General features: G+C 40.9%; 1 protein-coding gene and 1 long non-coding RNA gene across 2 annotated transcripts in view; one reads left to right on the top strand and one right to left on the bottom strand.

The window, feature by feature from the left end:
* Positions 1-2105: 2105 nt before the first annotated feature.
* Positions 2106-5972, bottom strand: LOC121846497. Its single transcript, XR_006083387.1, has 3 exons — positions 5738-5972; positions 5109-5291; positions 2106-4181 (listed from the first exon to the last, which is right to left on the bottom strand). It is a non-coding gene; the product is annotated as an uncharacterized LOC121846497 (long non-coding RNA).
* Positions 5075-10614, top strand: part of LOC112250150 (solute carrier family 35 member F1-like) — a 132611-nt gene continuing 127071 nt past the window's right edge. Inside the window, exon 1 of the mRNA XM_024420049.2 lies at positions 5075-5323. Coding sequence (XP_024275817.1) covers positions 5199-5323 — 125 coding nt within the window. The 5' untranslated portion in view covers positions 5075-5198. The remainder of the gene's footprint in view (positions 5324-10614) is intronic.

The raw sequence follows: 10614 nt of genomic DNA, 5'->3' as shown, positions 1-10614 counted from the left end.
AATTGGTTATTTTGTAGAGGTTTATTGTCTTAAAAGATTCCTTCCTATCCATGAGAATTTAGCTGTAGAAAATTGTCTTAAAGTGATGCTCTGAACATTTCTATAATTTCAGTAGTTTTGAAAGTGGTGCTCATGAGCCAAAAGTCTTATATGAGATATTAACATAGTTTTTACAGCTGATGTAGAACGAATAAAGCCTATTTTAATTACTCCTTCCTTTCAGTTGACTGTTCTCCCTGCTGATTGATCAACAAGGGGATGGCAGAAAGCACCGCCAGTTTCCAGTATGCTGGCTATAAGCAGCTAATTATAAATAGGTCTGTGAGTGCATTAATGAACAATTATGAACATGTGACCTTGTAGGAGGCTTGTACTTCATTTGTGAATGTTTATTTTAATCTTCATGTTCAGTCTGGTGGGGAAATAAACACATTCACATACATGGGCTTCTAGTTGTAAACAGTGCCAACGCCACTGTGAACTGGGGTAGGGCCTGGTAGGGGTTTTCGCATTGTGAATAATGTTTCCTGTGTAGCGCTGAAGTAACCATGGCAACCATGTTGTTCATCTGTGTATGATTGTAAATAATATGTCAAACATTTCTTATTGATTTAGAAAAACGATATAGAAACCAATTACACATGTACCCATTTTAAATGAATTGAAATGGAAAACTGGTTATAAACTACTTATTTATGAGGTGGGATCCTGCTGTCTTTCTTGTTCATCTCTGTAGTTTCATCCTTTTAAGTGAAATGACTCAATACTTAAAGGCAACATTAATCGACCTTGGTCTACTACTACAATAAACAGCACTCCTTGTCTTTATCAGTCATAACCTGTGGCAGTCCCCCATTTTGACTTGATTCAGTATTAACAGTAAAACTGCAGTGAATATCCATTGGGTTTAAGTTGAGAGATATCACAGTATGTTGGTACTATGAATAGTATCAGATCAATCTATGGAAAGAGCAAAGCCCAACCCCAGTGTTGGTAAATCTACACAAATTATTCACAGCACATTGATTCAGAATAATATCTTGGTGGATTAGTCCAAGGCTAAATCATCATTTCAGGTCCCTTTATATACACACAAGCCCAGTCAGGACACATTAGGGAAGACATAAATACATCCAAGGACTATTAGGTTTTATTAAGACCTGCTAGTGGCCTCTGTTTTATTCATTTGAATGATTTAGCCTACTATATTTAGTGCCTACACAGTTGGGTCGTTATTTCTATGCCTTCACAGGACGTCTGTCATGCTCCACTAACACACCAGATAAGATGAATAGCCCCTGATGGATCACTACACAGGGTTTGAGATTGGAAATAGGGTTTGGCTACTGATAGCCTTTCAGACAGCACCACAATTATCTTGCAGTGACTGATTACTCTGTGTGCTTATTCCTCTAATAATGCATCTCAGCTTACGAAATCGACAACAACAAAAACAGATCCTGCTAACTGCCACACTGGCTGATTTGTTGCTGTTTTATTAATGCCTAGTTATCATGAATAATCTATGAGTACCTTGAGGGCTGCCTCGAGGAATGCGAAAGAAAGACTGCTGCTTGAAAGGATTGTACTGAATATGAACAGACAAACAGCATAGTACCACAACAACACGTTGAAAAAAATGATCAGTCCTTGAACATGCACAATGCTGCACGTGTGTAGAGTACGTGCCATAAAATAACCACAGACGTGGACTGGGAAGGGACCAGCTACTGTATCTCTGAGGATTCCTTCCTGTATTGAAAGTGGTCCTTGAGTGGAGTAGACACACAGAGATCAGAGCGAGAGAGTGTGTGCCTGTGCATCTGGAGGTGTTGTGTGTGTGTGTGTGGCAGAAATACTACAACTCCCCCAGATCGTTGTATGTTTCCATGACAACTCTGATAGGTGATAGCTGGAGTATTGGTGCATGACAATGTTTCGCAGCGCCTTTTCAACCTCCAGCGGATGGGTGATTTGTGCTGTCTGGGAACATGTAATTGTAGGAAGCAGCCATTCCAAACATGTACCAACAAACGTAAATAAACCACATCTGAATGACTACATAATAATGTAATATGTAGCCTAATTAAAGTGTGTGTTAGCAGATAATATCTAGAGCGTTCTAACTGGCATCGGTCCGTTTAACAAACAGTTGTATGGATTTATTAGCTCCACAGGTATATTATTCGGAGCTAAGGTTCTGAGGGGCTGAGACGGACAGTGGAAGTGTGTGTCATCAGTTCAGCCCATGAAAAAGACTATGGCTATGTTTACACACGCAGCCTAATTCTGATATTTTCCACTAATTGGTATTTTGACCAATTAGGTCAGCTCTTTTGCCAATAATTGGGAAAAATATCAGAATTGGACTGCCTGTGTAGGACCCATCCCAATAAAATGACTGCATTAATTTCACAAATCACATCATGAAACAGAAATAAACATAAATTGCTTACATTCTGAGTAATTATTGTTTTCTTCTGCATTTCATGCTGCGACCAAAATAGAGGAAGAAGAACATCCAGCATAGTTAAATATAGTCAGATATTTATAAAGTAAAGTAAGTCCATTTGTACACATATGGCCCCGGGAGTACCCCCCATATCAGGAATACAAGGCCAAAGCTGTTCCATTGTCTCTAAGTCCGAATAGGATGAGAATCAGTGGTCTAGGACAGACTAAATCTTACAGACGGACTAAAACCAGCCTCTCACAAGTATTAGAGGTCTAGGATGGACTAAATCCATAGCTGCTATCAGCTACCCTGAGCGTTTTCCTCTGTTCCAGTGAAAAGAGATCTGTCCACAGCTAATTCTGTGACTCGAGCACACAAAAAATAGGCTACTGTAAAATGCTATTGCGACAGAGATTCAATGGCCATTCACAATTTCCACAGCAGAATGTCCGTATTGTTACGCAGAAATATTTATACATACATGCAATACTCTCCTATCATGGCTGTGGTTCTGCTGACAGCTCAGCAACTAATATCGAACTAATCCTCTAACATTTGGAATTCCAGGTGAATTTGGCAGAATACTTTCTACTTAAATCCTGGGTTGAGGTCAAGTTAAATTTCAGTCAATTCAGGAAGTAATCTGACATTCCAATTCCAATTCTCTTCAATGCTTTTCAATGAGGGACATTTGAAATTTGAATTTGGTTCACTTTCTGAATAGACTGGAATTTAAATGGAATTTACCCCAACCTTGCTTAAAACTCTGCCTGGGTGAAACAATTTACTTCATCAATTTCCCTGTCAATTACCCTTTAATTATGTGTTTCATTCTGCCTAATTAACAAGAGGGGTGAGAATGAGTCATCGTGATTTGTGCAGCAGCCAGCAGGTTGACAGGAAAGTGCAGTTGCTTTCCAGATGCACAGGTAGTAGAGAGATTTCCTCAAACTGTTAAAGGCTGTGGAGGCACTTGATGTGGGCCACAACGACCACATGCCCATCTCCAGTGGGCATGTGAGTGGTCTGTTGGAGCCAACACTAGGGATAATATATTAATTGATATTCATTATAGTTAAGGTATTTTTTTTCACTGATTGATTATCACTGATTATTTATTTGCCTGTTTGATCTCTCCCTCAGGAAACACATGTACTGAAGAAGACCCAAGGAGACGGTCCTATTCGTAAAGTAGTGCTGACCAAAGAAGATCACAAGGTAAACTCCACCACCAATGTACCCCAAACCAAAGCCTTTATATTAACATAATGTGTTGTTCACCTGTCATCGTTCATGGCCTCATAATGATGTGTGTGTGACAGGCTGACGGATCCACATGGTGTTCCAGGCTAGAAAACCCCCCACAGTTCTCCAGAACATAGGGACTGCTGTGCTGAGCCATTAAAAAGGCTTAAATAGAGGCTGTAGTAAGCCCTCTGACATGGTGTAACATGGCCATTTGAATGACAATAATGACCCCCGATGATTCAACAGTATCTAGATTCTCATACACTGTGCTGCTGTAGAATTACATCAGAGAGAAGAGGCCCTTTCCTCCCATTGCTGCTCAGATTACATTTCATCATTCATAATTTCATTATTCATGGAACATGCTGTTTTTCTCCCTGTAAACATTGTGATTGTCGCTCTGAGTGACTCATGTGGTTTCCACCGGAAGATTGACAGCTCCAAAACAAGCCCGTCTTGACTGTCTGTGAAAATGTCCCTGTGTGGGCAGAGAAGCAGAGAGATAAAAAAAAATACTAGGTTATGTTGAGGTGTCTTTCTGACTAGAGGAAGAAAGCTCAGCTCACTGTTTTTAGTTGTGCTTAAGTCTCATCACTACTAACCCATCTTTTGTTTGTGACAGCTTTCCTTGACATCTGATCTTGTGACAGCTAGCTTCGGTACAGAGTTAGGGAGTGCGGCAACACGAGACTATGCAACAGCTAACTTGACTTCAAGGTAGAGAGATTTTAAGGTTTGGTGAATAAAGTAGACATATTCAAAGGCATTGGAAACATTGCTGTGATTCAACTGATATGGATGACATGACATGTATTTGAATGAATATACAAATATTTCCTTTCTTTTATCCATTAAAATAGAATCATTAGGTTATATCCATATGGAATATTCAGTCAGTTTTGAAACTGAAAAAGTAAAAATAGGTTTACATTTCCATAATGCTTATTTTCGCAATGAACACCTGCATTGCTTATCTGTTATAACCCCACACCAGACTATTTGTAGGGACTATGTATATAGAGCACAACTATCCGCTTTATCTGCAGGCTATTTACATTGCTGTATTCCAACAGTAGACCGAAATCAGTGTTTTTTTCCCTCAGGTTCAACAGCACTAACTGTGGTGAATGCACTCTCCCTGCTGGCTAATAAAGGTAGTTCACGTCCCTTCCAAAACCAGTCGCCTCTCATAATCACCGCACAGTCTGAAGTAGGCATTCAGAAAATGCACACTGACGAACCGGGGTACCTCTGCAAACATTTCATTAGGGTACAGGTGCATCTTTCATGAACTCCCCGCGTGTGTGGCCAACACACATTCTTCACTTTTTGTAAATATAGCAGCGTCATCATCTTCACCTGTGTGAACCATGGAATGAATGCTGAGGTTGTCCATCGCGCTCACCGATAATCGGATCTAGTCCCTCGTGGAGTATCCGAGACCTACGTCCTCTCCTTGCACCGAGCAGAATGCACCCTGGTTTCTGGTCGTTACATGTTTAGTTCAGAGATGATATCCTCGCAGCAGAATCATGTTGTCAACACCATTGAGACCATGCCTCCTGAAACCATCACGGCATCGCCGACCCTGGTTCAAAGGATAAGAAAAGTGTTTAGCAGGTAAGAATGAGTAATGTTAGGCTACTCCCAACTTGACTGGACCAAATGTGATAAAATGCATACAATTCGAGCATAGGCTATGTATAATTATTCGTTTTTAATTTTACATCAAACACTTGACAGCGTATTATTGTTGCTTCATTCGTTTCTTTTGTAAAGCACCACTTGCCAAGTTTAAATTCAGTGCACGTTTATCAAAACGTCATTTTCTGAAACAGCGGAGCAATTGGTCAGAGCAAGAAAAACATATTTCAGCAGTGTGTGAATGCAATTTTACACTAGCCTACATTGTCGTATTTCAATAAATATTGAAATGCTGTTTTTGGTTATGTGTTTTTGATATTTGTATGGAAACAATAGTGTTGTAGCATGAAGATTCAGCAATCATCAACCACCTGCATAAATCACAATTACCTAAAGTAGTAGCCTAGTGGTTCCCAAATTGTGATTTCCAGTTGGGTCGCGCGGGTAGTCCATTCATAGGCGCTGTCTTCTGCCCTTGGGAGTACTGTTATCTTTTGGCCAGGGGATGCATCTTCTTGCCGGGAGGCTTGGACTGAACTTTAAGCATTTACTTGGGGGTACGGTTTTGGAAACATACCTATATTTCACATAAGCAATAAATAATTTTCAAAAATCTAAAGGTTAAATTACTGCACACCGTTAAAATGGAGCATTGGGATTGTCGTTCACATGGTCCCACCTGTATAGCTGATAATCTTATAATGCAGAATGCCTTGTTAATGCCTTGGTCCGTTGTATTTTTTTTGCATTGCAACTAAAACTTAAAAAATAATTATTTGTATACATTTTCGAGATGAAAAAAACAACACTTTCAGTGTAAACTTAACCTCCTGAGACTGAGACGGTCCACGGCCCAGAGCCTCCGGTGACAATCCACGCTCCGGTTCCTCCGGTGACGATCCGGTTCCTCCGGCGACGGTCCGGTTCCTCCGGCGACGAGCCACGGTTCGGTTCCTCCGGCGACGATCCACGGTCCGGAGTCCTCGGCGACGATCCACGGTCCGGTTCCTCCGGCGACGATCCACGGTCCGGAGCCTCCTGCGATGATCCACGGTCCGGTTTCACGGAAGCGGAGGGATCAGCAAGCGGAGCGGGACCCACCCGGACCCTCCCTCTTAGTCAGGTTTTGCGGCCGGAGTCCGCACCTTTGGGGGGGGGGTACTGTCACGCCCTGACCTTAGAGAGCCTGTTTATTTCTCTATTTGGTTAGGTCAGGGTGTGATTTGGGTGGGCATTCTAGTTTTCTATTTCTTTGTTGGTCGGGTATGGTTCCCAATCAGAGGCAGCTGTCTGTTGTTTTCTCTGATTGGGAATCATACTTAGGCAGCCTGTTTTCCACCTGAGTTTGTGGGATCTTGTTACTGTGTAGCCTGCAGAATGTTATATTCGTTTATCTTTTGTTATTTTTGGGTGTTCATCTAAAATAAAGAAAGATGTACACTTTCCACGCTGCGCTTTGGTCTCATTCCGACGACGGACGTAACAAGATTAATGTTTTGATTTTCATCCTGCTTGTGTTCTGCTTTTAAAAGGTGTTACTTTTTTTCCAAAGCCCAAAACCAGCATTCCAGACTCTCTTAAGGGTTCAAATGAGCAATTGTAGTGTATGCTATTCACTGGTCAGAAAATAAGTAATTACTGGTCTCTGCAATTTATGTGACAGTGGTCATCATCATAATGTCAAGTGGAGAGTCTGGGTGAAAAATACCTGTCAAGCCCCTTTGTTCAGTAAGTTTGCCTTTTTTTCTCTTTTATTATTTGAATTCTATTTATTTATATATACACTACAGTTGAAAATAGAGGTCGACCGATTATGATTTTTCACCACCGATACCGATTATTGGAGGACCAAAAAAGCTGATACATTATTTTTTTTAGATGTCCGATTAATTGGTATTTGTAATAATGACAATTACAACAATACTGAATGAACACTTATTTTAACTTAATATAATACATCAATAAAATCAATTTAGCCTCAAATGAATAATGAAACATGTTCAATTTGGTTTAAATAATGCAAAAACAAAGTGTTGGAGAAGAAAGTAAAAGTGCAATATGTGCAATGTAAGAAAGCTAATGTTTAAGTTCCTTGCTCAGAACATGAGAACATATGAAAGCTGGTGGTTCCTTTTAACATGAGTCTTCAATATTCCCAGGTAAGAAGTTTTAGGTTGTAGTTATTATAGGACTATTTCCCTCTATACCATTTGTATTTCATTAACCTTTGACTATTGGATGTTCTTATAGGCACTTTAGTATTGCCAGTGCAACAGTATGGCTTTCCGTCCCTCTCCTTGCTCCTCCCTGGGCTCGAACCAGGAACACAACGACAAAAGCCACCCTCGAAGCAGTGTTACCCATACAGAGCAAGGGAAACAACCACCCCAAGGCTCAGAGCGAGTGACGTTTGAAACGCTATTAGCGCGCGCTAACTAGCCAGCCATTTCACTTCGGTTACACCAGCCTCATCTTGGGAGTTGATAGGCTTGAAGTCATAAACAGTGCAATGCTTGAGCACAATGAAGAACTGCTGGCAAAACGCATGAAAGTGCTGTTTGAATGAATGTTTACGCGCCTGCTTCTGCCTACCACCGCTCAGTCAGATAATTAGGACACGCTAGATAATATCTAGTAATATCATCAACCATGTGTAGTTAACTAGTGATTGTGATTGATTTGTTTTTTATAAGATAAGTTTCATGCTAGCTAGCAAATGACCTTACTGCATTTGCGTAACAGGCAGTCTCCTTATGGAGTGCAACGGTTGTTATTGCGTTGGACTAGTTAACTGCAAGGTTCCAAGATTGGATCACCCGAGCTGATAAGGTGAAAATCTGTCGTTCTGCCCTGAACGAGGCAGTTAACCCACCGTTCCTAGGCTGTCATTGAAAATAAGAATCTGTTCTTAACTGACGTGCCTAGTTAAATAAAGATGAAATAAAGGTGTGTAAAAAAAATTATAATAATTGGCAAAATCGGTGTCTAAAAATACCAATTTCCAATTGTTATGAAAACTTGAAATCGGCCCCTATTAATTGGCCATTCCGATTAATCGGTCGACCTCTAGTTGAATAGTTTTCGGGTCACTTTCCTTGTTTTTTTTCGGGTCACAAATTTCCTTGTTTTTAAAAGAAATTACACTTTTTGTGGTCCATTAAAATAACATCAAATTGTTCAGAAATACAGTGTAGACATTGTTAATGTAGTAAATGACTATTGTACCTGGAAATGCAGATTTTTAAAAAATGGAATACCTACATAGGCATACAGAGTTTCATTTATCAGCAATCATCACTTCTGTCTTCCAATGGCACGTTGTTTTAGCTAATCCAAGTTTATCATTTTAAAAGACTAATTGATCATTAGAAAACCCTTTTGCAATTATGTTAGCTGAAAACGGTTGTGCTGAGTAAAGAAGCAATAAAACTGGCCTTTAGACTAGTTGAGTATCTGGGAGAATCAGCATTTGTGGGTTCGATTACAGGCTCAAAAGGCTAGAAACAAAGAACTTTCTTATGAAACTTGTCAGTCTAATTCTTGTTCTGAGAAATGGTGAGAAATTGCCAAGAAACTGAAGATCTCGTACAACGCGGTGTACTTCTCCCTTCACAGAACAGCGCAAACTGGCTCTAACCAGAATAGAAAGAGGAGTGGGAGACCCCGGTGCACATCTGATCAAGAGGACAAGAACATTAGAGTGTCTAGTTTGAGAAACATACCTCTCACAAGTCCTCAACTGGCAGCTTCATTAAATAGTAGCCGCAAAACACAAGTCTCAACATCAACAGTGAAGACGTGACTCCGGGATGCTGGCCTTCTAGGCAGAGTTGCAAAGAAAAAGCCATATCTCAGACTGGCTAATAAAAATAAAAGATGGTAAAAAGAACACAGACACTGGAACTCTGCCTAGAAGGCCATCATTTACAATGACGGCCTAGACCGGCCAAACCCGGACCATGCTGGGCCAATTGTGCGCCTCCCTATTGGACTCCCAATCACGGCCGGTTGTGATACAGCCTGGATTCAAACCAGGGTGTCTGTAGTGATGCCTCTAGCACTGAGATGCAGTACCTTAGACCGCTGCACCACTTGGGAGCACCTATATGGGTCTTACAGCAAAGCCTATCCAAACCAGTTGGAGACTCATTAATTGAAAACAAGGGTTTACTTGAGTCATCCAAACCCCAGGATCAGAGTTGTTAAATTAATACTCTGTTGCTTTTTTTTATTCCTCTCTCTGCTAAGATTTATTTTGGATCAACTGTGTGTGTGTGTGTGTGTGTGTGTGTGTGTTTGCCAGTGCCATATCACCTTAAGAAGTGTGTTTGTGTGTACACTCTATACTCAAGCAAGTGGTGCTTTGTGTTGGTTCCTCTCTTGTGGAATGTTTGTGGCATGTGCTTGTGTATCTGCTTACTGTGTGTGCCTCTGAGCCTCAGACAGGGGTAATGGAGGTCCAGCTGCGACAGTGAGAGGGCACAGTGGAGGATGACAGCTGGTGGTCTTGCCTTGGTCTGCCTACTCTCTACTTTCTCCTTGCCATCTGCTGCTCCTCTTCATCCCTAGAACTCCCATATAGCCAGAGTACAATGTCCCGCGAGGTGTAGTCTGTGCAGGCCCAGATCGGGCTGCCCACTCGGCTGCTTTGGGGCTGTTGTTGTCCTGGAGGGAGAAAATTCCACTCGTCACTGTGAAAGTGACTCGCTGTTGTTTTTGTTATCAGGATGTTTCTTTGTTATCAAGGGCTGCCTCAAAGAATCAGGTTTCAAGGTTTCTGTGACCAGCTGGAAGTTACTGTACTGAATTGTCCAAGAATACAATACTACTCTTTCTATGCCAAGAGATATGAAAAAGGCCATATCTGAAATGGCTGGATGGATGCAGATGAATGTGCTTCTGATGGAATGGAGCATCCTTGTATCAGGGTTGTGAAGTGTTGTGTTCGCTGAAGCTTGGATTAGCTGATGCCATGACGGAATATCAGAAAAGGGAGTCTGCCTCACCGATGAGTCTTATCAACTACTCCTGTTTTCCCCATCATCTCTCTAACCTTTTACCTATAGGCTAATGGCAGCTTCAGGATCTATTTTTTTTGATAAGGCTAAATGTTTACATGCAAATCAATATTTGAAACAAAAACATTCATCAGGTAGTGTAATGTAGTGAGCAGGTAAACAATAGCTTTGTAAACTGCATTACCGGTATATAAATTATGTAAAGATGTACTCTATCCTAAAGAGGAATGGTGGACAATTACAAGCAAT

The sequence above is a fragment of the Oncorhynchus tshawytscha genome, linkage group LG05 (genome assembly GCF_018296145.1).
Source record: "Oncorhynchus tshawytscha isolate Ot180627B linkage group LG05, Otsh_v2.0, whole genome shotgun sequence".
In the NCBI taxonomy this organism is placed as follows: domain Eukaryota; kingdom Metazoa; phylum Chordata; class Actinopteri; order Salmoniformes; family Salmonidae; genus Oncorhynchus; species Oncorhynchus tshawytscha.
Note: the sequence above shows the minus strand (reverse complement) of the source record. Positions and strands in the feature narration are given on the sequence as shown.